General features: G+C 38.9%; 1 protein-coding gene across 1 annotated transcript; it reads left to right on the top strand.

Annotated features, from left to right (window-relative positions):
• Positions 1-730: 730 nt before the first annotated feature.
• Positions 731-23,825, top strand: LOC121309782 (formin-binding protein 1-like; the record flags this gene model as incomplete). The annotated part of the gene is made up of 6 exons (XM_041242957.1): positions 731-853; positions 9,481-9,495; positions 16,263-16,391; positions 16,837-16,983; positions 21,120-21,311; positions 22,876-23,825. Coding segments are annotated over 6 exons (864 nt in total), but the record flags the coding sequence as incomplete, so codon positions are not given.
• Positions 23,826-24,132: the final 307 nt, after the last annotated feature.

Raw genomic sequence — 24,132 nt, 5'->3', positions numbered from 1 at the left:
TTTTGCTTGTTAAAATATTAACGCTTGATAGAATAAATGCTATTCAGAATGTTGACTAAGAACGTTGGGAAAGCAACATTCAAAAGGACATATATAAAGAAAGACACACGGATTGATTCTCATGTGTGACATATTATCTGTTTTCCTGCTGCGGCCACAGAAGGCATCCAAGCTGTTACTGTCGCAGGAAGAGATCCAGGCATACCGAACTGTGTATTCTGTGTGTGGGATTGAATGTCAAAATTGGCATTTATCACATAATTTTTTGTCGTTTTTGTGCCAAATTATGGGTGAAAAATCAGCAAAAACTGAATTATGTCTTATAAACCTGCCCATACTGCAAAAATGCAAAAATCATGCAAGACAGTAAATGTAAGTGTAATGCCGTGGAAGAATGGTATAAGGATATGGAAGGATTTCATGAATGCCTTGCACAAACAATGTGCTTGGCTGTCTCTTGGCTGTAATTTGCAACGTTTGACTGGAAGAGTTATTGAAAATCCCTCCATACCCTTCTATCATACTTGCATAGTTCTTGAACTTTTGGGGGAAAATATGCATAAAGATACCCCCAAGCCAATATTTATAAGCTATAGAAACTTCACAATGATTTTACAGTTATGCAGTTATTACAGTTATACCTCTATAACTGTATATTGATCAAATTAACACATACAGTGCTCGCTTTGCCATGACAGGTCACATCAACTTCAAACCTTTCTGATGTTCTTTTGCTGTTGCCCCGCAGAGTAAAAGAAGGTTTGAGAGAGACTGCAAGGAAGCAGAAAGGGCACAGCAGTATTTTGAGAGAATGGATGCTGACATCAATGTAACAAAGGCAGATGTGGAAAAGGTGAGTCACAGTAAATTCCACTAATGCTGCTTTACAATACAACACATGCCAGTCCAGTACAAAGCTTTCCATTACTGTTACCCCAAGGATGAACAGAAAGTGATTATTGTAAAAGTTTTTACAGATTCTTTGCTGTTAGTTTCATCTTGCTTGCACATAAATACACATAACTGTGCAGCTGGTAATTTCCTTTAATTGGTAACACAAGTGGAAAAAAATGATTAAATTGAATAATTACAAATATGTACAACTATATTTGTTGTACAGTCTAAATACGGTGATAAAGTGTGTTGACTTAGTCGATGCAGTAATCTATTGTAAGAAATGTGACACTGATAAACAATATTAGTGATGTCAAATATACTGTATGTTTTATCTCTAAGATCACTCAACCCCCTTTGCAAGCAGACAGAGAGACAGACAGTCAGAGGTCTCTTCTCGCCTTACATTCTAGAGCTCAAAAACCCAAAATATCACACCCAGCATCTTAGTTTGATGTATTACAGAAAATAACATTAGAAAAGAAAAATTAGTTCTAATACAAAAACTATTGCAAAACTCCTTACGCTATGGCCGAGCAGATAATGTTGTGTAGCACAATGGCACCATAAAGGGGCTCTCTAATGCCACAGCAACTTGATCTGCGTTTCCACTGCCACAAACCCTGTTCTGAACACCGTTGTCAGTGATCACTGTGCTGGTCCAATGATTAACAATTTCAACATCTTATTTTACCATCGCCCTTCCTCCCTGTTCCTCTCATTGAGTTTGTATCATTTCATTGTTGTTCTTAAATGTTTGCGAATTGTGCATTTAGATTTTCTGGGAGGGACTTAATCCTCTATTTTAAGGTGGTATTGCTGGTTCTCAGCAACATAACAGAAAAACAGAGAGTTCAGTTTAAATTGGGAAGCGTAAATAAAAACCTAAAACACCACAAAATACTGCCAACAGCCTTGACCTATCATCGGGGCCGCCTTTTCAAAATAGCCTTAACTATTGACGTCTGGCTCCACCATGCAGTGCTGTAGAAGATATTTATGGAAGGGGGGTCATAAGGTCAATTGCAGGCCAGTGTTGATCCAGGCTGGGCATCGGTCTGAAATGAGGGAGCAGCTACGCATGCTTTGAGGGCAGCTTAACTGGAAAGGACCAAAGGACCTGTAATAATTGCTGCTTGGTTTCTATAGGGTTGGATTATAAAATGAACAGCTGCTTTATTGCAATATTTACCATTCTCTACATCGATGCTCTTCTGGTTAACTTTGTTGTCTTTAAAGGATTTCTATGATTCAGTATCATCAATATAGCTAGGTATTCCCTCACCTACCCTCTGCCTCCAGTTCATTTCCAACTGTCCTCTGGATCTGTTTTCTACGCTTAATGTATTATCACCTCCTTTTAATATTTTAAGAACTTCAATAGCCCCCCTCTGTTCTAGGGCTAGGTACTGAATAGATGTTTTTGTTGCTGGAAGTATGAATGAATTGTGCCTTTGAAAAGGGTTGCAACAGAGGTTTATTTAAGCTGCACTGTATTTTTTGATTGAATTAACCTCTAAGTCTGCCTGTTAGCCCTAGCCCATTGCCAACCCCTTTTGCTTTTTAATTTTGCTTGCACTGGTACAGAGTGACTCAGCCCAAATTTAATGAGATTCTGCTATAGAGCGGGGGGGGGGGGGGGGCAGTGGAAGAAACAGCCAGTGCATGTTAATGTAATTAAATGATACGAGTACGGCATGCAAGAGTAATCCCAATGGCTTTATTATGTCTGAAATCTCTCCCATGACACTCTTCAAAATAAGATGGCCCGCATCACTCTTTCTTTATTGGCACGCTGGCAGCAGATGCTGAATTAATAAGCAGCGCAGTTGATTGTGTGCAGCATGTCTGAAAGTATTTGTTTAGATTAAGTGTAATGGTATTCCCTGAGTTTCCGGTTGCTGTTGATTTCCTGTGCTGCAGGGGTTAAAGGGCAGCTTGGTATGAGTATGTATTCTTGTTTTAAAAAGTCAACAGCATGTGATATGACAAGTAAATCCTGCACCTCAAAATTATTTTATAATTTAGATGGGCTTCTAATATCTACATGGGCTTCTAACTACATTCTCTCCTACAGGTAACACTGGGATTAGACCTGTCGATGTAGGTGTGATTTTCAAAAGCTGTAGTCACTAATGTAATCATTAACGAGACAGACTATCAATTAGGATGGTACTGAGCAGACAGGGCTCTGAATCACCTCCATTTAGTTGTTTAGGCGTTTGTGAAGGTCATTTGCATTTCTGTGCTTTACAGTAAATAGCTGCAAACCTCAATACAACTGGAGAGTCTGGCTCTCTGGTTTTGGAGAAAATAAAAAAACAACAAAAAAACAAAACATTTTTCATCCGAGGAAGTAGAAATACTTGTTGATGCAGTTCTTCGTTTATATAAAACCTTCCCACGAGGCAAAGGATCAACAGATCCCGGGAACATACAAAAAAGAGGCTGGGATGATGTGTTGAATCCCTGTAATTGTATAAAATGATTCTTTTGATTTTTGTGACAATCTATATTTAAGATATCCTCCATACTTTGAAACCCCCCATAGAGTCTCAGGGCAGTGGTTATCTTCAGTGCGCATTGTGGAGTTCAAATCCTGTGATTACTCCTCACACAAATCCAATATTGCTTGTGTATCTAGATTGTGACTGTGGCCAGCTAATCTCTATACCCTTTGGAGCTCTAACAGTGTTTCCGGTTTTGCACAGAAACACTGGAGTCTTTTAACGGCAGGAATCAATAGCAGTCAGTCCTAATCGGAGCAAGGATTTCCAGAGATAGTCTCATTCTTGCAATTTGTGGTATATATAGAGATTTTCGAGTACATTGATTGCTGTTATGCAATGATATTGTGTATAATACACATCTGCACTGTCTGGTGATGGTAGAGTAAGGGCAAGATCCTGTGACAATCACTTGACCTCTTCAAATGATTAGCTGCTGTTTCTGTAATGGAATTCGTTGCCTGAACATTCTAAAAATATACACAGTACCGGTATGTGGTTACAGCTGGACTTGCATTGTATCACAGTGCTTTAAGCACTATTTAACCAGCCAGAAAATGGACTTTGCAAGCAAGCTGAGCCAAAGGCCATGCGATGGGGTGTTCACACTTAAAGGGAAACTATATCTCCAGAATATTCAATTTCTTACTGTTCTATTAATCTTAACCTGCCATGCACTCCCATTCACTTTGTGCGCTAGATCTCGAGGCTGAAAGAAGCACCTGTTGTCTATTTTCATTATCGAAATGATATCTGGAACAACACTAAAGAAAGCTCTTAGTTTGCAAGTCTTTTCACCTCGGCAGTGACTTGGGAGTCAAAGCACTGTCTTTTGAACTAGTGAGTATTTCTCGATTCCGCACTATTGTATGTTAAATAGTTATGGATAGTCAAGGCCCATCCCTGTCACTGGCTATAGAAGCATGGCAGTCATTAGAGGAGGCAGCTGGCTGCTTAATGACAGAAACGAAAGCATTGAATTTCACAAGGGTAACACAGAGTTAAGTCAAGTGTAGTTTGACCCTGCACTGATCATAGCTAGATCTAAAATTACAAAGGAGTGTCTTTACTCATTAATAATAATTGCCTCTTTTGATCTCATGGTTATAAACGTTTAGGCCTGGAGGTATTTTATTCTCTCCAACAATGATCTTTTTCTTCTGTATTTTAAAGGCAAAAGTGCTGAGCTACACACAGGTACTGCAATTAATTACACCAAGAGATTTTATAATAGTGGGTGGCGCAGTGGTTATTGCTGTTGTCTCACAGCACCAGGGTCCTGGGTTCAATTCCAGCCTAGGGGTCTATCTGTGTGGAGTTTGCATGTTCTCCCCGTGTCTGCATGGGTTTTCTCTGGGTACTGCGGTTTCTTCCCACAGTCCAAAGACCTGCTGTTCAGGTTGATTGGTCACTCAAAATTGCCCTGTGTGTGTGGTGCCCTGCGATGGACTGGCATCCCATCCAGGGTGTAGTCCTGTCTTGCGCCCTGTGTCTGCCGGGTTAGGCTCTGGCTCACGTGACCCTGTAAAAGATTAAGAGGTTAATGATAACGGATGGATGATATTATAATAACATTTAAACTGAGAGCTTTACTTAATCTACTGATAGTATGGTACAAGATATCATATTTTTTTAAATGAAAAAACTGCACATGATTTACATAACGAATGGAAGAGTGTACTCCCGTGTGACAGTCCTGTTTACAAGGTAACTTTAGCTGCAAGCATCCTTACCCTTGAAGCCACTGTGTCTAGATCTCCTGCTTCTTGTAGCAATAGGATTTGCTTCATAACATCTTCAAAATGTGTTAAAGCTTAAAGGAAGCAAACTCGCTAACTGCTCTAGGTCGTGTGTACTGGGAAGTGGATCACATGACATGTAAGGCTGTTGAGCCCTCCCTGCATAATGTTGCTTTACCTGTGCCTCTTTTAACTTTCTAATAATTGCCAGTGCCGTGTGAAATAAAAGTAATGGGTAATAGTTGAATGACAGAGGTATGCCGTGAAAATAGTTTAACCCCTGCACTGTTGGTAGCCAGATCTAAAAATACAAATAGGAGTGACTTTACTTATTAATAATATATAATTGCTGTCTGTTTTGATCTAGTGATGATAAAGGGTTAGGCCTGGGGGCACTTTATTCTCACAAACTTTTTTTTCTATATTGAAATGAAGGCAGAAGTACTGTTTACCCTTGATGTGCTGTGGATTACAGTTTTGTATTTAAATAAATAGATTTACACATCTCCTCAGTTCACTCAGTTCTGAGGAGCAGAATGGCCACATAGAGTATACTTGTACAGTAACTCCAAATCTAATCGACTCTCTCACATCTAAATGTCCTTATTATATAGCGGCTTCCCCATGTCCATTGTGACCAAAATCATCTTGAAACATTGATGTTGTGCTAGGGATGACCATAAAACAAAAAACAAAAAGTGTGTACTCCATGTGGCAGGTGTTTCATTTGTTTTGTCCAACCCAGGTATGTGCATACAGTATTGCAACACCAACATAAACATTCACATTTCTTTATATCCAGTTCTGAAACAAATGTATTCCTTTGAAGCAGATTGCTTAGTGCTGCCCACAGAACGCATTCAGTGTTCAGAGCCCTGGGTCGAGAGGACGTGGCTAGGAAGAGGTTAACAGGAGCATGGTTTTGAAGCTTGTGTTGCATTGAGCACAGGCCAGCAGTGACAGGGTTATCTCTGTGAATGGAATGTGAAATAACATTTAGCGAACACTTAGGCCAGTGTTTTGATAAACACACATGGCCGATTGTACTCATCCCTGCTGCTCTGTGAATAATAGCCTTTCTTTAGCAGGCTGCACTCCCTATCCCCTCAGACCCCCATCCTTCACCAGCACCATGTCACTGTAGTGGACTGGAGAATAGAGGGTTTGTTTAGCTGATATTGAAATGAATGGCTGCTTTTTGATTCTCCAAACCACATGTTAAAAAGCCCTTTAAGAGATCCTGATTCTCTGTGTGCTTCACATGTTGTGTATGAGCTTTGTCTCATACGTTTTTCTGCCTTTCAGAGTGGAGAAATAAAATGAGAGTCCCCTTATACACACAAGAGGGTTACATTCCAGTTAATACACAGTGTATTCTATACAGCAGTGGCCAGAAGCATTGACACCCTCCTCCTCCATGTACTTTATCACCCTGAGTAGCTTGCAGTAAATGTTGATTTTGATTAAATATGTGATACATCAAATATGTACTGCATATACACCAATGCTATCTGCTGGATATGTAATATATTACAGGTTAGTGAAATACATGACAAAGTACTTGTGAATTTTGGTGCCTTATAGAAGTTAGTTGAACAGATGTATGAATAGCGGATGTACTTAGTGTGCTTTTTCTTATTTGTAGGGATATAATTCCTGTTTTTTTTTGGGGGGTTTTTTTTATCATACATTCCATTAGGCCTGTAGATTGAACCTGTTGCCACTGCTTTTGTAGTTCGGTTATTGCATTAGCTTCGAAGTGTGAGTGTGATTTTATTTCTTGGAAAATGAATTACCCTCACTGAAATCATACTGGTGGATTATTATTGAGTTTAAGCATCTCTTAAAGGTAATAGTAAACTCAATTATCTAACCAGGGAATTCTGCATATGATATGCAAGGGGAGGGCTAATAATAGATCTATGAGGGAAGCTGATTGAAGCAAAAACCAGGACCATATGTGAGGGCCTGGGTTGAAAACCACTGGACTAAAAGATTAGTCGTAATTTTTTAGGAGCAGCTTTTTTTGGCTTGCTTTTGGATCCTTGATTCATGGTCAATATTCTATAACCAGACTCAAAGGACACAACTATGACCCTTTTTGCAGTTGTCTATAATGCCTTACGCATGGCAGGGTTCAGTAGCTATGGAATAATGATAGAAGGTGTTGAAAGATCGGAAATCAAAATCATATGGAAATGATTGTCTGGCTCGCTGTTGAAACTAAATGAGAGATCGAAGGAGTGTTTGGTTCACCTGTTTTCAACCTTACCCTGGCGTTCCATGAAAACTGAAGATCCTCACTGGTTTGTTGGATATTGCCCAATCTACAGCACAACAATAGTTCCTGAACTTCCCTAGTTGTTCCAGAGCAAAAATAATTACTTCTCTTTAGGTTTTGGCTCCCTTTACATTAGAACCCTGCTGTGGGCAAAGTTCTGTATTATGGGCAACTGCGAAATCCCAAATTGCTTGTTGTTTGCAAAGGCTGCAGGGAGACGGGTTCCCCACAAGCAGGTTTAAGGACTTCCTTCCAATCACTGAGTTTCATGTTGGCACAACTCGTATGATTAACTCAATCAGCAAATCGGAGACAAAGACACTAAAAGCAGTTCCTCTCAAAACAATATTGCTTCATAAAATTAATTACAGTGTTCCATTTCAGCTGTGGTTACAAATTAGGCAAGCATAGCAATTAGACCTGAATACAAGCTATTTACTAAATAAATAATGAGTTCTACAGTATTATGTGACTAAACAGTGTGATGGTGCTGTTCAGTTAACTGTAGTGTTTTTTTTTTAATATGGGTTGTACAGCAATTCATTAGTATCCTGCGTATTGGTTTATTGGATAATAGGTTGCTAACTTGGTAAATTAGACTGTGGTGAGTTTGAACCCACGTATTCCTTCATTCCTTCACATTACGAAAGGTCTGATCCTTTGAGTAATCCATTGCTTTCCCATACGCTTGCTTAGGAATACAAAGAACTGCACAGTACAGTTTCAGCCGATGTGTAATTGACAAGGAGGGTTTACTGTTAGGTGTAGGTGACGCAGAGTGAATCATACAAGAGCTGTCGGGTAATGAAACGTTGACCGGACCGTGCCTATGTCATTGCAGGACCCACACAGGATTGCAATGGGTGTGTTTCTTGCCAGTGTTACAGCCTGAATGATGTAGCGTGCTTCAAGTTCTTAAAATAGTTTTTATGGACTTAGGAAGCAGTTAAAGCCCATTTAAATGATGGTCCTTAAAAGTTTTATAAGTATAATAAAATAATAGGCACTCCTTTTTTTCAATTGTGTTGCAGTTTAATTTTATAACCTTTTACTCATGTAAGTAACCATAGGAGCATGTCTGTTTGGATTACATTATGGAGCGAGATTGAGGTGCACTGCAGCTTTAAGGATCTGTGCATAGTGAACAGCAGCAGCAATGGCAGCTCCTCAGTCGCATGGATATAGCATGCAGCCTCGTGACTGCACACAAGAGGCCTATATATAGAAATTCAGCATGCAAAATATGATCTGAAACCTTGCCTGAGATGCACAAAAACACTGTGACATATGTCAGGAATTTCTGCAAACAGAAGCACGTGCAATCAGCAATTTCAAATTCTCTACTGTTACTTATTTTCCGTCTTTAAATACCCTGGTACCTCTGTTGTGGCATCTGTCAGTTTGGGAATGTCACTGACAAGCCTCTGTGTGTTTAGTTAACTGAATATCCAAAGACGTTTATTACATTGTACACTGAAGTGTTTTGCTCTGTTTTTTTCCCATAACCATTTGAAAATGTTGTTTAGCTTTTGCTACACATTAGTTATACAGCAGACTAACGCAAAGGATGAATTGTTAAAAAAAATAATCTGTTTTGTATTTTATTGCTATTAAAACGCAGTGCATTGCTATATACTGGTGTGCAATATACTGTATAATGTCATGGTTGCCAGCTGTTCTGAGATACAGTAAAAGTCGCGGGACACTTTATATGTTCAAAAGCCTAGCCCTTATGCAGTGACTTGAGCCTTCCACTATATAGCTGTTCAATGAGCCTTGTAATGATGGTGCAGTGTTTTGATTTGTACTCTGTGTTTTTCATAATAGCAGTGCCCTTGCGGTTCAGTACAGAAAATATTCTACATCCAAATCATTTCCAGAAAAAGAAAAGTCACTTGGAACAGGCACGCATATACATGAAAGCACGTCTACATTCTTGTTTCAGCATCCCTTGATCAACACCCATATACAGCTGTCCTCTTTCCCAAATTCTGTCCCTTATCATACAAAGCAGACCTAATGCTAACTGCATTATTTCTTTTTCTAACATGCCTTGAAGCGATGTTCCCACAAGGTAGGTTTATCGTAATTTTTTGTCTGTGGGGACCTGTACTGTATATGTTAAACATGCACATATATGCGCACACACATTAATGGCAAAAGGATTATTTTGGAGTAAATGAAAAAAACAACCTGGACATTAGCCAGTCTCCTGGTTGTCTTGGTTTTTAAGCCCTTGTTGGCTATTAAGAAGTGCAGATTGTAGGGTTCTGAAATGCCCAGAGCCACTGTTAGATCAAGCATTACTAGATGAGGCTGAGGCTGTGGCAAACAGCCCTGATGAAACAACAGCAGAGATTAAGCTTAGTAATTAAGGAGGAGTTGGGCTCTGGCCATGTTTCCAGAGAGCCTAGGAAGCAAGTTCCAGTTTACTATGTCTAATATGGTTGCACTGGTATGTGCCAGCAAGTGATTCTTAATTCTAACACTCAGATAACAAGCATTTTAATGAGCTTCTTATAGAGTATAATGGTAATGTAGACTTGAGGGGATCATTTATAGCAGCTACATTCTCCTAGTATTTAATTTATTACCTCTATGTATCTATTGTTGTTTTTGCTGTTATTATTAATCATGTTTACTAACCAGAAGCAATAGTTAGTTTAATGGACTTTTGTGGTACTTGTACTTGGTGTTAAATAAGCCAAAAAGCATCTACAAAGTTTAGAAAAGTACCAATGCTATTAAAAGAAACATTGAACTTCATTTTTAAGCTATATTCTCTGATATTTGTTCTATTTTAAGATGCTTTAGTACTGTTAAAGCTCAGTGTAATTTGGGCATCTCAGTTGGTGTGTGGTCACACAAGTTCATACATTGCATGTCGGTTGCTATAGGGAAGATGTATTTTATTACTTAGCTGTCACAATTATAAGTAGGATAGTCAACATGATGCACAGTAATTATAATGGTCCCATGTTTTGTATGTGTGTGTTGTGTCTTCATGTGCATTGTGAAATGCTATTAAAACATTGTGTTTGAGCTCTGGGTGTCTTGCCTGATAGAACCCCACTCCCATATTTTCCATTGCAAGCACAGTACTGTAAGCATGGATTGATCAATGCTCTGTCTTTCTGTGGAAACACAGTGCCGCCTCTTTAAAAGCACTTTTCTGTTTTGTTGGCTTTTTGAATGTGCCAAAGCTTCGAGTGATTTTGTCTGCTGTTTCAGGTATGAGCTCACCCACAAGAGATGTTTACTGGCAACCTCAGTGTCATATATTAAAACCATTGCTTATGAGTTCGTGTTTTTACAATTTTCCACAAAAAAAAAAAAAAAATGCAATCTAGTATCAAGATACACAGACCTGGCCAAATATTTGGAGAATGTAAGTAGCAATTACAAAGTATGCAAATCACCGTGGTAGCGTGATGTGTCATGTGATCCACTGGACTTGTATAAAATGCGTGAAAGTTTCGTGCAGCTATTCAGCAACAATCATGGGAAAGCAAAAGGATCTCAGTGAATTGACAAGGGGTACGATAGTGGCTGCGTTGTCCAGCATGTCCATTAAGACTCCCGGGCGTTCCTGGAGTGGCAATGTTGGAAGAAAAGCACCACCTGAAAGAAGAACTCTGATCGCATGCTGCTCATGATGGATGGGGCCTTCAGTCTGCAAGCCATGGCCAATATCAAAGAAACGCAGCTGGGCATTGTGGGCTCTTAAGGCTATTCTCAGTTATTTGGCCAGTGGGTTTTGCCATGACCACAAGATTTGCAGTACGCAGCAGGTTGGCCATTACAAGTTTCACTATGATCCTTGATCAGATGTGACCTCTACAAAAGGTACCTGGTGTCTGCTGTTCTGTACCCCTTGTTGCTGTATCTGATAATGCTGTAATCTTCAAATAGCGTTTCTTCAGGATAACACAGTGGGATTACAATGGAATCCCAATGGGATATTTGAAAGTTTCCTGTGAATAATGGATCATACTTCTGTGCAACGGGAGTCTTACTGTATTCTAAACTCTGGACCACATCTTGTAAAGTTTTATACGGAGATAAGTTAGAAGCATAGGTGAAGCAGTAAGAAACACATTTAAATTGACAAACATTTTGGCTTTTGCCTTCATCTGTAGCATTCCACCACCAGTTCAATCTAAACACCAGTTCAATCGAGACCACAGACCCCACAGTCTTCATGACTTGCAGTTCATTATAAAACACTTTGTACTGAGAGTCAAGTATTAATCAATCAATAAAAAAAGCAATTCTGCTAAAAATCTAAAGAAGAAAACAATATGGGCTGTTCAATAGATCTGAACAAGTACCAGGGTTATGGAAATCAAACATCTTACAATGCCTGTGAGACTGTGTAGTGCTTTTCTGTCTGTAAAAATATGTAAAACTCGATGGAGCTTCCTGTTTAGTGATTTAAAAGATTTCAGTTTAGAAACAGTCATTTCTCAAAAAGCATTATCATCTGTAATTAGTGTCAATAAGACGAAAAATAAGCATGGTTCAATGAAAACTAAAGCCGTGCGAGTCATGGCAGGGCTGTTAAACTATCTTCTAATATGTATTTTATACACCTTCTTTGCAGTCTTCTCAGTAGAGTTTCACACCCTACATCCCAGACAGCATATAGACACAGAGGTGCAATATATCTTAAATGGGTCTCTGGTCAGGTCTTAGCACTTTAAAATAAATACAGATAGGTATAGACTACATCAATGGAAGGCAATGCCGAGGTTTGATATTCCCTGTTTCAGCTGTGGTCTGTCTAAATGGGTTTAAAATGATAACATTTTTCAGGCAAATTGCATAGTCAGTATAGAAAAATGAACTATAGACTGCAGCAGACTGCATTATGAGGTAGTTATTTTGCACTTGGGGGCAGATATCGCATACACCTGCGCATGTGTTTTCTTTGTTAAATTTAACTGGATAATGTAGCACTCAGTGGTATGTTTGGTTATGCCAGAAAACACCTTTGTATTTTTTCCAAGTTCCTCTGCATGCTCTCATTCCTTCATTTTTCTGCCAATTCCCCGTCGACTTGGATGAGCAAGAAGCTTTCTGGCTTCCAGAAATCGAAAACCAGACTCTAATTCAATGAATATTCCTGGCAGGCTGTAAAGCTAGCGGGCTGTTTCCATATCTGTTTGCAGGAACCTGTAGAATTGTGTATACAATAAATTCAAACCGAACACAAAATGAAGCACATTCACTTATTACCTTTTATGGACGTTTGCTTTTATTAATGTTGACGCCAGTCCAGAACACTATCACAGTCCGTCGGATAATCTAAAACTGAGTTGAACAGATTGTGCCTTCCAGAACAAAACTTGTCCTTATATAGCACAATAATTTCCCTGCACTATAAATCAATGTTTAGTAAAGAATACAGTAAGACCGTGTACTAACACCATGACGTATTTTACAAACAGTAATAAGCAATAAATCAGTTCCTTAGCTCTTATTAACATTGGCAGCATTATCACAGCTGAAGGTTTTTGGTTTTTACATGTGGTAGTTTATTTGATTGCAAGCATTTAACCATTTTTAAACCTTAAATCACCTTCACTGAGTAAAAGAGAAAGACAAGTCTTTATTTACAAGACTGTGTGTTGCACTTCCATGAACTCCACAATCTAATTGTGTCTCTATTCTGGCGTCAAAATTTGTAACGGTTTTGAGTTAGGATCATAATGGCACCATGGATTAATCTTCTTTTATTATTAGATTGTAAAGTTTAAAAAGCTGCTTGAAATTTCTATACAAAACAAAAACTAATGCAAAAACAAAAAAAGTTTTTTGTGGTAACGTTAGTATCCTAGCTCAGCACTGCTACAACATTGTCGCTTTGTAGACGGAGGAAAGTCATAGAAGATACTCCATTGTAGTACTGTAGTTATTCCACACATGAGGACGGTGAGTAACCATAGAATGAATGAATGCATGATAGTTTACAAAATGAAATCTGGTAGAATCACTCTGTAGATGAGTACAAAAACATTATTCAATGCCTGATCTCTCAACACTATAATGTACAGTATTTTGGGAAATTATTTAATTTCTGGTAGAAATGGTTGCTGTCAAACCTTTATCATAGAAATTATACACTTGAAACTAATTATGCTCTAATACTCTCTGCAGTAATAAGACAAGTTGTGTACCAGGCATTTGGAATATCAGTATCACAAACTAGTGCGTGCTTTGAATTTGTGAAGCCTAGTATTTATTATCATGGCATTAGTGATTCTAATGTGGGCAGGATGTGTCATTCTCTTGGCGTGTTAAAAATACAACATTGTTTGAATTTTCTGCTGAAGGTTAAGCACGCTTGGCGTGTCTAGATGTTAATGGACTATGCATTATGGGCATTGCAGCATTCTGCATGTGTGCGTGTTTCTGTACATGCCTAGCACACACAATGAATTACTCCCTATCATTAAGCAACCATCTACCCTATTGACTGACTTGCTTTCAGCCAGCAACATGCTTTGACCCAGAAGTTACTGCTGTGGGGAAACAATCTAGAAGTGAAAAAAAAGAAAACTGAGAACCTAGTAGGTGTTTCTTTCAAAACTGCACATTGGAGACTTATATAAAGCATATGGAAGTGTAAGATCTATATATTTTTTTGTTAGCTACAACCATTTGTAAACCAAGCTACAACCAAGTGTAAAGTCTAATCTTTCAGTATTATCTCCTAGGAATCACAATGATTGGTGGTTACCTAGATATAAAATACTTATCTCTTTTCATGCTGCAGTGCAAGAATTAATTAACCCTAATTTGCAGAAACAGAGAAGGTATTGGAAGCATCTCTAGTATGCTATTGATTCAATGTGACAAGTCTTCAAGATGTGGAAAATGTTAAATGCCTTTACACACACATATGCAATACAGGGTAAAATGGGTTTCTATTGCATCCTGCTCTCACAAAGTAAACAGCAGAATAGGTTAAAGTAAGTAGCTTCCAATGTATTTGTTGCTGTTTTACGTTTTCCTTATTATTTTATTTGATAATCTGACCTTTGTCTGCATATATGTAGCTGGGGCTGGCAGAATTGAAAGGTCACTTTGTCAAATGATTCAGAAAAAGCTCAAAGTCAGCTAAAGGCAGATTTAGAGAAATGATGCGCGCCAGAAAACAGTAAGGGCAATGTGAAACGGCAATTAAAATGACATCTGATGCTACTTGCTCTTTTTAATATACTTTCATACGGTAAATTTAACAATAAAATGAACACCTTTGTAAATTATTGATTTACAGCAGCTCACAATATTAATTAATTGGTCTGTCAAGTTAATATTTGTTTCAGATCAAACCCAAATTTCAAGAATTCAATTCCGGCTTTTTTGTGTTTAACCCTGAATTCAGAACCCCTACCCGTTAAGATACAGGTCTTATTGTTTTTAAGAATTCATGCCAGCGATGCTGTTTGTTAAGTGTATTAGCCAGACATGTAATGGACAGGCAGTTTGTAATCTCAAATGCCACAGTCTGATTTATTGTTACTGTGATACGTGGAACTTGGTGTTATTACAGAGGAACTGTTTGTGCGGGAATGAAAGATTTCCGACCCCACTTTCTCCTCATGTGTCTGGCACATTTCAGTGTCTTCCTGTTATGAACCAAATGTGGAGACCTTTGGAAATTTACCAAAAGCAAATGCCAAAAAAGCCAACTCACCTCCATACTCAAACCTGGCATTGCATTTGCTAAGTGTTACAGTTATGTGGAGGGATTCTGTTACACGCCACATATGCATCTCATAAGAACACAGGAATTTAGATGAACTCATTACCCATAGTTTAGCTCAGCAGTAGTGGTGCCCCTCACTAATTTGATTGGCTCGTTCCTCTTCTGTAAGATTGCCTGCTTTGATGTGGCTGGCTGTATTTATTAATGGAATGGCATGGTGGGAAATGGAACAATGGCAATGCTACACTATGTCAGCTGTAATTGGCTGAGGCACAGGTACTTTCATGGAAGGCATTGAAGGAGGAAGTGAGGTATGAGTTAGAAAATAACAGAGCAGTGCGTCTTGTCTCTTGGTTTTGCAGAAATTCTCACAGCGGCACCCATAGGGGACAGGGGTCGGCTGTGCATTTTAAATTATTATAAATCATCTTTAGTTAAAAGGACACTGCACACATAATCTAAGCAAGTGCTGTCCAGCTCAGTCTGTTTGGTTCACCAGTGTTGAAACATACAGCCGAAAGACAAGACTCAGAAAGCATATTGTTTCAGCACCAAGGTACATCCCTAGTGATCCCTAATTATTATTTTTTTTTTAACAAATACTGCTTGCAATGTGTTCAGTGGCAAAAATAACCATGTTTTTGTTCATATATATAAAAATATGCAATGCAAAGAAAAACCACGTCTGAAATGAATACCACACGTTACAGATTTTTTTTTTACTGTAATACAGTACAAATGATTGTTTTCCAGCTTTCAAAATGAAAGAATTTTCTAATGTTTGTTTAAAGAAACCTGTGACCCAGCACTATTAATAACCTGACTCCATGCTAATAGTACAAAAAGAATTAAAGACTGGAGTAAAAAGGTTAACAATATGCCCCAAAAACGCTGCATCGAACTCCACGGCAAACTAACATCTAACTGGCCTAGGTCTTATATACTGCACAGTCGATCACAAGACACGGCATGCGGTCCTTTGCATAACATTGCCTCATTAGCTCCTAATGTGCATAACCATGTGAAATTCCTGTATGTCTTTAGTCTCAGTAAATCACAGGATGTAATTAAAAGCATTCTAGTGCACGGGCACCTCATTCATTTCTGCGTCTTCATGTCATTCGCAGGCGCGGCAGCAAGCCCAGCTAAGACATCAGATGGCCGCTGACAGCAAAGCTGAGTATTCAGCCTGCTTTCAGAGTTTCAACCAGCAGCAGAATGAACATTACTACACCCTCATACCACATATATTCCAGGTAAGCTGGCTGTTGTGGTACCACCTATTATAGTTCGAAGGGCCTGATTTAAAAAATTTGATAAGTTGACTTGTGTGACTTCCAAGGCATCAATCTGCTTTGCGTGTGCATTTCAACTTGAATGTTCTGTTTTGCTCAGTGAGGTTATGCAAAAATTATGATAATCTTTTTTTTCTTTTTCTTCAAAGTTCTATGATCCGAGATTCAGCAGTTACCGAGCTTTGAAAATTAGGCAAAGCATTTGTTTTTCTAATTACTTCATATGGAAAACTGGATAATATTAGAATGCTGTCAGAATTGTTTAAAAGGGCAGTAATCTATTTTGTCTCCGAACTTGTCTTATCATTGTTGCCAATGCCCATGCTTTGCTCATTTCAATACCATATTGACGTGGTTTTAGGAACGGGTTTGCCCTTTTTAATTTGTCTCCCGGGACCGCTTACAGAAAATCCAGGAGATGGAGGAGAGGAGGATAGAGAGGCTGGGGGAGTCCATGAAGACCTTTGCAGAGGTGGATCGACAGGTCATCCCCATCGTGGGCAAATGTCTAGATGGGATGACGAAGGCTGCAGAGTCCATCGAACCAAAGAGCGTGAGTGAGCCCCCCTGAACCACACGAACACATGCAGCTTAAATGTGTCTAAAAACTGCTGTTCTGATCTACTCAAGCTTAAATACACTAGTGTTTCTACTGTATAGCCATGCAAATAAGTGCACAGCCTCCGTTTGCTTTTTATATATTGGCCCTTGAGCATGTACCTCAAGTATTGGCCCATTGCACTAACTCCAGTATATATTTGCACATAACACATAGTCCTTAATTAATGTTTTTGGTTGATCTGTTTTCTACTTCAAATACAGTTAAATGTATGTTCCTCTGTTCATGCATCAGCCCCCCCTCGAATGTAAGCAAGTATGCTTATATTGTAATATAACGGTAGATTGATAAATAGATAGATGGTGTTTTTTTTGCCTTCTCGTGCTCCGTTCAACACATGGTCTGAAACCACACCTTTCCCCTCCATCTGCTCAGAAAGTCATGCGATGAGTTAAATAAAACTCTGGTCATGCTAACTGTAAAGCTGTAGTAAGGAGCAGTAAGGTTAGGGTTAGGGTTAGTGTTAGTGTTTTTTAAATAACTTGAGGCCAGGTAAAACATTCAGCCTTTAGTTTGAAAACCATAGTTTATTAGTTACAACATTCACATGACATTGAGTGATATTTTTAGACCTGAACCCCAGCCTTGCCCATTGCAACACAGTACAAAAGGTGTGCTGAGATTAAAGCATCTCAAATATGTGCAATTCATATGGAATTATTAGCAACACCTGCCATAACAGGTGTCAACAGGGTGCAGGACCAACAAGAGCAGGACGGCTTTTATTTTGCGAGCCTCAAACATTAATTGTTTTATATCCGTAGTGACCTATTCTGAGCCTCACGCCACACATGCCGTCCTTGTGTGCTGCTAGCGTAAAGCTCTTCCATTGTGTATTAGTTTTGATGAGAAAGAGCAGAATCTAATTCTTCAGCGAATTACTGCTTCTGTCTTCAGGGGTGGTACAGCCAAAATGGTCATCCTGTAGTGCCGTTGCAAATTAGTAATTTGTGCAGCATGATATTAAAGTCTATCCGCTGTGTTGCCAAACTTACAATGAAAGGTTAAAGGGAGGTGTGGAGATAGTGTAATCTGTATGTGTGTCTCCATTTCCTGCTGCACTTACTTCCACACTGTGTCCTTCACTCTGGTGCTGTTTGCTACTCCCAATAACAAGCAGTGTCTAAAAATACACAGCCGGTCTTCGCAGGGGGAAACGAATACTGCCACAACAGGAACTCGAACCTGAACCCTATCCCTGAACCCTATCCCACAGCCCACAGCCCATGCCTGTTCAAAAACACAGGAATGGAGACCTGGGATCATTCCTGTTTTTGTAAGACAAATTGCAAGTCACTTGCATTTAGTTGCTCAGGTTTCCAATATCCAATTCAGTATTTCAGTGCCCCTCTGCAGGAGAAAGAAAATGATTTAGAATTTCAGTGAATGGCTTGAACCATACTGCCTAGGAATATACCAATGATTTTTAAAGCAATTTGGTCTTGTGATTTGAATGAAGTTGGAGCCTGGTGTTCCTGAGTTCAAAACCCAGCTGAGACTCGATTTATGAAAGCATCCCTGTGAGGATAACCATAGACGAATCACGGATGACCGTGGCATGAAAGTAACATGTTTGTGTACTTTGCTGAAGTGCTAATCTCCTAACAGCTAGACCACAGGCTGCCTTACATTGCTATACATGGAATACGAAGAAAAAAACATTCTCTACCTCGGTTCCTGTTTTTAATTCTCAAACTAAATTAGTATTCTAGTCTGGTCTATAGGTTGCAGTAGGCTGTGAGAGCATTTCAATAACTAGTGCTGGACTTTTGGCCCTTCCTCACTCAATACTGCATTAGCTCTAAACATCCATACATCTGTGTACTGCCCCATCCCAGCTTGTGAATCATTCATCTTTGGAACAGAGCCAGGGCTGCTGCACCTTCCAGATGTTGTTCGGATACCAAACGAAAAGAGAACCGTAAATTGAGGAAACAAGTGAAGTCATGCCTTTTCAGTTAACTATTTCCCTGCCACCCATTCCAGCCCTGCTAAATCCCCTGTGATGTGTTTAACAGTACCCATACTAAATGATGTTCAATGAAAACGCTGTGGCTCTATGACAGCAACGCCGTGTTTCTGTACACAGCGGGGAGTGCTAGCACAAAGGCAGCTGCAGTGCTACGAGCTGTTGGAAGAACAATACCACAGTGGTAACATTTTCATATGTTATCATAGCCTGTGGCTGTATGTCTGGCAGGTAGGAAAACAGAACCTTAAAGCACAGGTAGAGCGCCCCCAAGTGGCTCACCTGGTAAAATATAGAATAGATTTGGACCACATCTGTTGTGTTGCTATTGCTGATAAAGCTGTAGTCTCTGTGTAGTTCTGCTAGGGTTAATAGGGTTAAACACTGAGAATGAAATAGTATACCAATTGTGTCACTTTTCTCCTGCTAGCTAAGATAATGAGGTTAATATAAAGTACTTGTGTGTAATTGTTGTTATTTGTTCATCATCTTTAAAAAACAAAACAAATACTAACTTTCCATAGTGGTATCTAAGAGTTAATGTTACACGACCACTGCTTACTCAAACAAATGTCAAAATTGTAACAACAATTTAACAAAATTAATGTTCCCAGTTAAACAAATCGCTGTTCTGGCTGAATCATTTCTGGGTGGAATGGAAATTTTAGGTTTTCTAATTATAGTTTTAATGACTGTTTCCCTTGAAAATAAAGCAATACAAAGATGAACGACAATACAGTATGCAGATATTGATATTACAGGAATGGGTTGAGTGAAATCCAAAATTATATTTCCAAATGTGTTCGGAGTGAAGATTCAAATCTGTCCCAAATCCTCCCTTCTAACTGACATATTTTCATGAGCACTTTGCCCTAATATAATTATGCAAAAGCTGAAATCTTGAAATTAAGTTTTATCCTGTGGCTAATGAATGTTACTTCTTTGCATTTCATTTATTTTAAATGTTAAACTGGCGTGTTTTGGATTATATTTTTTATGCACTATTCAATATAGTGCACAATATTTAAAATGTTAGAAACTAAAGAAAAATCTATAACTTCAGTCAACTGCTGATATATCATAATCACAGCACTTTCCAATCCTACTGAATACATGCTTTCTATCTGCTAGCATGCAGTACCACAGTGCCACCTACTGACTGAAATTTAGTGTACTGCTCTGTATTGATAATGAATTGTGTATGACCCAGTCTGACATTTCCTTCCAAAAGACTAACTGAAGCAACTAGAAGAGTGTTTGCCTAGTTTGACAAATCATATCAATGTGCACTTACAAATGAATAGGTTTGTAGATTAATAAACAGCGGGAGAGGTTTTAAGGGGAGTCCTTTGTTATCAAAGTCTGTAACAGTGCTCAGTTAGTTCCCCATTATGAGCCAGTATTCAACATTACAGATCAATCCGAAAACCTTTAGAAGTAAGAAGGGTCACAAGCTTTCTTAGAAACATCCGCACAAACAAACAAGATGGAAAGTGTTACTACGAGCTTTGATTACCCACAGCGTACAGATAACAAGCTCAGGTGTGTCTTGTTAAGCTCATAGTAAACCCAGGAATGGATCAAACTGCGAAACTTCTCTGTATTATCCAACAGCTAGTGAATTCCACTCTGTTTTTAGAAAAAAAACAGCCAAATGTACATAAATAATAATAATCTTTATTTCTAAATAATCTTTATTTTTTATATAGCACCTTTCATAGGGGAACCACCATCACAAAGTGCTTTACAAGATACAAGACTAGGGTGTGAACTATACATCAGTTGCAGAGCCACTTACAACATCTCACCTGAAAGACAGAGCACAAGGAGGTTAAGTGACTTGCTCAGGGTCACACAATGAGCCAGTGGGTGAGCTGGGATTTGAACCAGGGACCTCCTGGTTGCAAGCCTGTTTCATTAACCACTGGAGCACACAGCCTCCTTCATAAAGATACATAGTTATTTTTTTTTTTTTTTTTTTTTACAGAAGGAAGGCGTTTGATAGTCTGTAAAACATTACAATACAGGTAGAGAGTGTGAGAGTGAGAGTGAGAGTGTGAGTGAGTGTATATTTTAACCAGGTGTTTCTCCCATGTCCCAGGACTCTCAGCTGGTAATAGAAGCTTTCAAATCAGGGTTCGAGCCTCCAGGGGATGTGGAGTTCGAAGATTACAGCCAGCCGATGACACGAACAGTCTCCGAATCCAGCCTGTCCAACTCCAGAGGAGACAGCAAGCCCGAGAAGTCCAGCAGCAAAAGCAAGGTCAAGCTGTGGCCATTCAAGAAAAACAAGGTAAAGACTGCTTTCCTGAACGCAGTGCAGAACAGCTACACGCAGGGCTACCGAACGCCAGTCACTGCGAGGCATCTAGAGAGCTCCTGCAGCCAAGCGCCAAGCGCAGGACTAGATTGATAGCTTGAGGTGCATTGCTGCTGAGTTGATCACATTTTTTAAGTTTCTTTTTGTTCCCATTTTAAAGTCTTGTGTTTTATATTTGTTTTTTTATTAGTTGTATTTTGTTTGTTGGGTTTTTTTTTTTGTGTGTGCCTTCCATGGTCGTCTTCCAACACATTCTAACAAAACTAATGCAGTGATCTGTTTTGAGTTCCACAGCTTATCATTTTTCTTTACATTGACTCTCTCTCTGTCTTTAATACTAAAAAAAAAAATAATAATCCATAGAGCTTTTTTTTTTCCACTAAATGACCCCAAAAGGTTTTTTTTTCTCTTTGAAAACCTCCCTGGATTCATTGAAAAAGGCTGGATTCCCAAAACGGAGAAAGAAAAGTAGCTAATCTGACTGTTCATTTTCATGTCATTTCTGTGTGGAAATTCATAACTGGAGCTGGTTCTGTAGAAATATTCACACCACCAATTCCTGGCCATTGATGTACTGAATAGTCAGCACAACTGCTATAGCAGATCAGCTCAGTGTAAATCCCATCTTGTGCATACATCGTCATTGACAATATGTGCATGGTTATGTGATGAGATCACAGGACAACGCAGTCACAGACAGATTTTTCAGACAGGAAAGATACTTTGACTAGGGGGTTGATTTGAATAACCAGCGCCCTGCTTAGCCATGGCTGCATTTTCTTTTTTTTACAGCATTTTACAGTGTTGTAAAATTCTCTAAAGATGCAGATTTGGCTCATCACTGTATAGGTGGCTCAGCTGAGTGCACTCAGCTGTGAGACTAGGATCATATCATTCATAGACAGTCAGACATGTAGAATCAGAACTAGTGGATGTTAGTGTATTGCACTTCAAGTCCTACTGTGTAACGTTTTATTAGCTCTGTTCTAGTAGCATAATTTGCTAGATATGTCCAGTCCGATTCAGTTCTTTTTATTAAATACTGTTGTTTTCACTGCTAATGTTCTTTTGTGTGTAGTGTCTGCATACCCTTAATGAAACGTTACAAAATAGAGAGGCTAGATCTCATCTCTGATTCCCAAAGGCTGTGTACATAATTGTACTTTCAGCAATTTTAATTAAATTTACCAGAAAAAAAAAAGTTAACTGTAATCCTTGTGGAGAACATGTCTTGAGATTTTGACAAGATCTGTGGCACTTGTCTGTAAAACAGTAAAAAAAGGAAAGTTTGCATGGGCTTTCTATCAAAATATTTCATATTCTTCTATTGTAACATCTCGCATTAACACTCATGCTTTTTTTTTTTTTTTACTTTATTTTGTATTTCTTTTCAAAAACAAACAAACAAAAAAACATGGCTCAAATATTGTTTGATATTTCGTTGTTGTTCTTGTGTTGAGCCTTATTTCTCGTTTTGTGTTTATTTTTGTATCCTTTTTTTTATTCCTCCTGCCACAACTCCATCTCTTACTCGTAGCTTATGTCCCTTTTAACATCCCCACATCAGCCCCCCCCTCCTCCCCCTGCCTCACCCTCACCCTCACCCTCTGCTGTTCCCAACGGCCCCCAGTCTCCCAAGCAGCACAAGGAGCCCCTCTCCCATCGCTTCAACGAGTTCATGACCTCCAAACCCAAAATGCACTGCTTCCGGAGCCTAAAGCGTGGGGTAAGTGGTCCTCTGGATCTCCCTCTCCCTCTGTCTCACTCTCCTTCCCTGTACGAAGAAGTACTCTGACATTGTCTTCCCTTACAGAAAGTCTATAAAGAGTTTCAAACTTTTAATAACCTCGGGTGCGCTGAAAGTTAAAATTCCCTTTCGTAATATTAGGAACCAAAATTGATTCTTCACGGTATGCTTTCATTTTGAATTGGCTGCAAACAAAAAAAAAATCTATAAAATAGCCGTCCATGTGTTACTGTAGAGAGCATTACATTTTGTCACTTCACAAAACAAAAGAGAGTTTCACTTCTTTATGTCAGTTATTACATGACTAGAGAAATAGACTGCAGTAATACTGCTGTACTTTAGACACAAGGTCTGTTGAATCAAATCATTACAGTAGCGCTCCCTGATGTTTTACATGCTGTTTGAGATCCACTAACAAGACCAGTCTGTGCAGTTAGAGAATCATACCCTTGGAACTCAGATGACTCTGTCTTTATGAGCCTGTCTGGCAAAATGTAGATAATTTAAAGAGCTTGGTACAGAAATGAAATTTCAGGCTTATCTTAACTGATGTATTATTTTTGTAGACCACTTTGCTCTAAACTATGTAAAGCACCCCTGTGGCCTCAGAAGCACTCTCTAAAGCGTGCCTAGCTTAGACATGACCCTGTTCCTCTGCAACGCTGTAGGGATGGGCCTGAAGTACAGCTGCTAGAGGCAGTGCTACAGGGGGAGAGGTTAATGGTCACACTGTGGTCTATCAGATGATGTTTTTGAAGGGTAGACATGATTCTGAGAGCTCTACCTAGGTCACAAGGTGCATTAAACTTGAAATGTTTTAAAATATCACCAGGCTGAAACAGAAAATTAAAAAAAGTATGCTGTAAAGTATACTCTATATAATTACCCATGGTATTTAAATGTTAAATCACAAGTATGTAAAAATGGTAACTAAGCGGGTTAAATTTTGTATTAAGGACAGAATCATTTTTGTAGTACTAATCTATTTTACTACATGCATATTGCATTGGAAAGGTATTATATACCCTGCTTATACCCTGCTGTGTG

The sequence above is a fragment of the Polyodon spathula genome, unplaced genomic scaffold (assembly GCF_017654505.1).
Source record: "Polyodon spathula isolate WHYD16114869_AA unplaced genomic scaffold, ASM1765450v1 scaffolds_1451, whole genome shotgun sequence".
Lineage (NCBI taxonomy): Eukaryota > Metazoa > Chordata > Actinopteri > Acipenseriformes > Polyodontidae > Polyodon > Polyodon spathula.
This window is presented reverse-complemented; position numbering and strand designations above follow the sequence as displayed.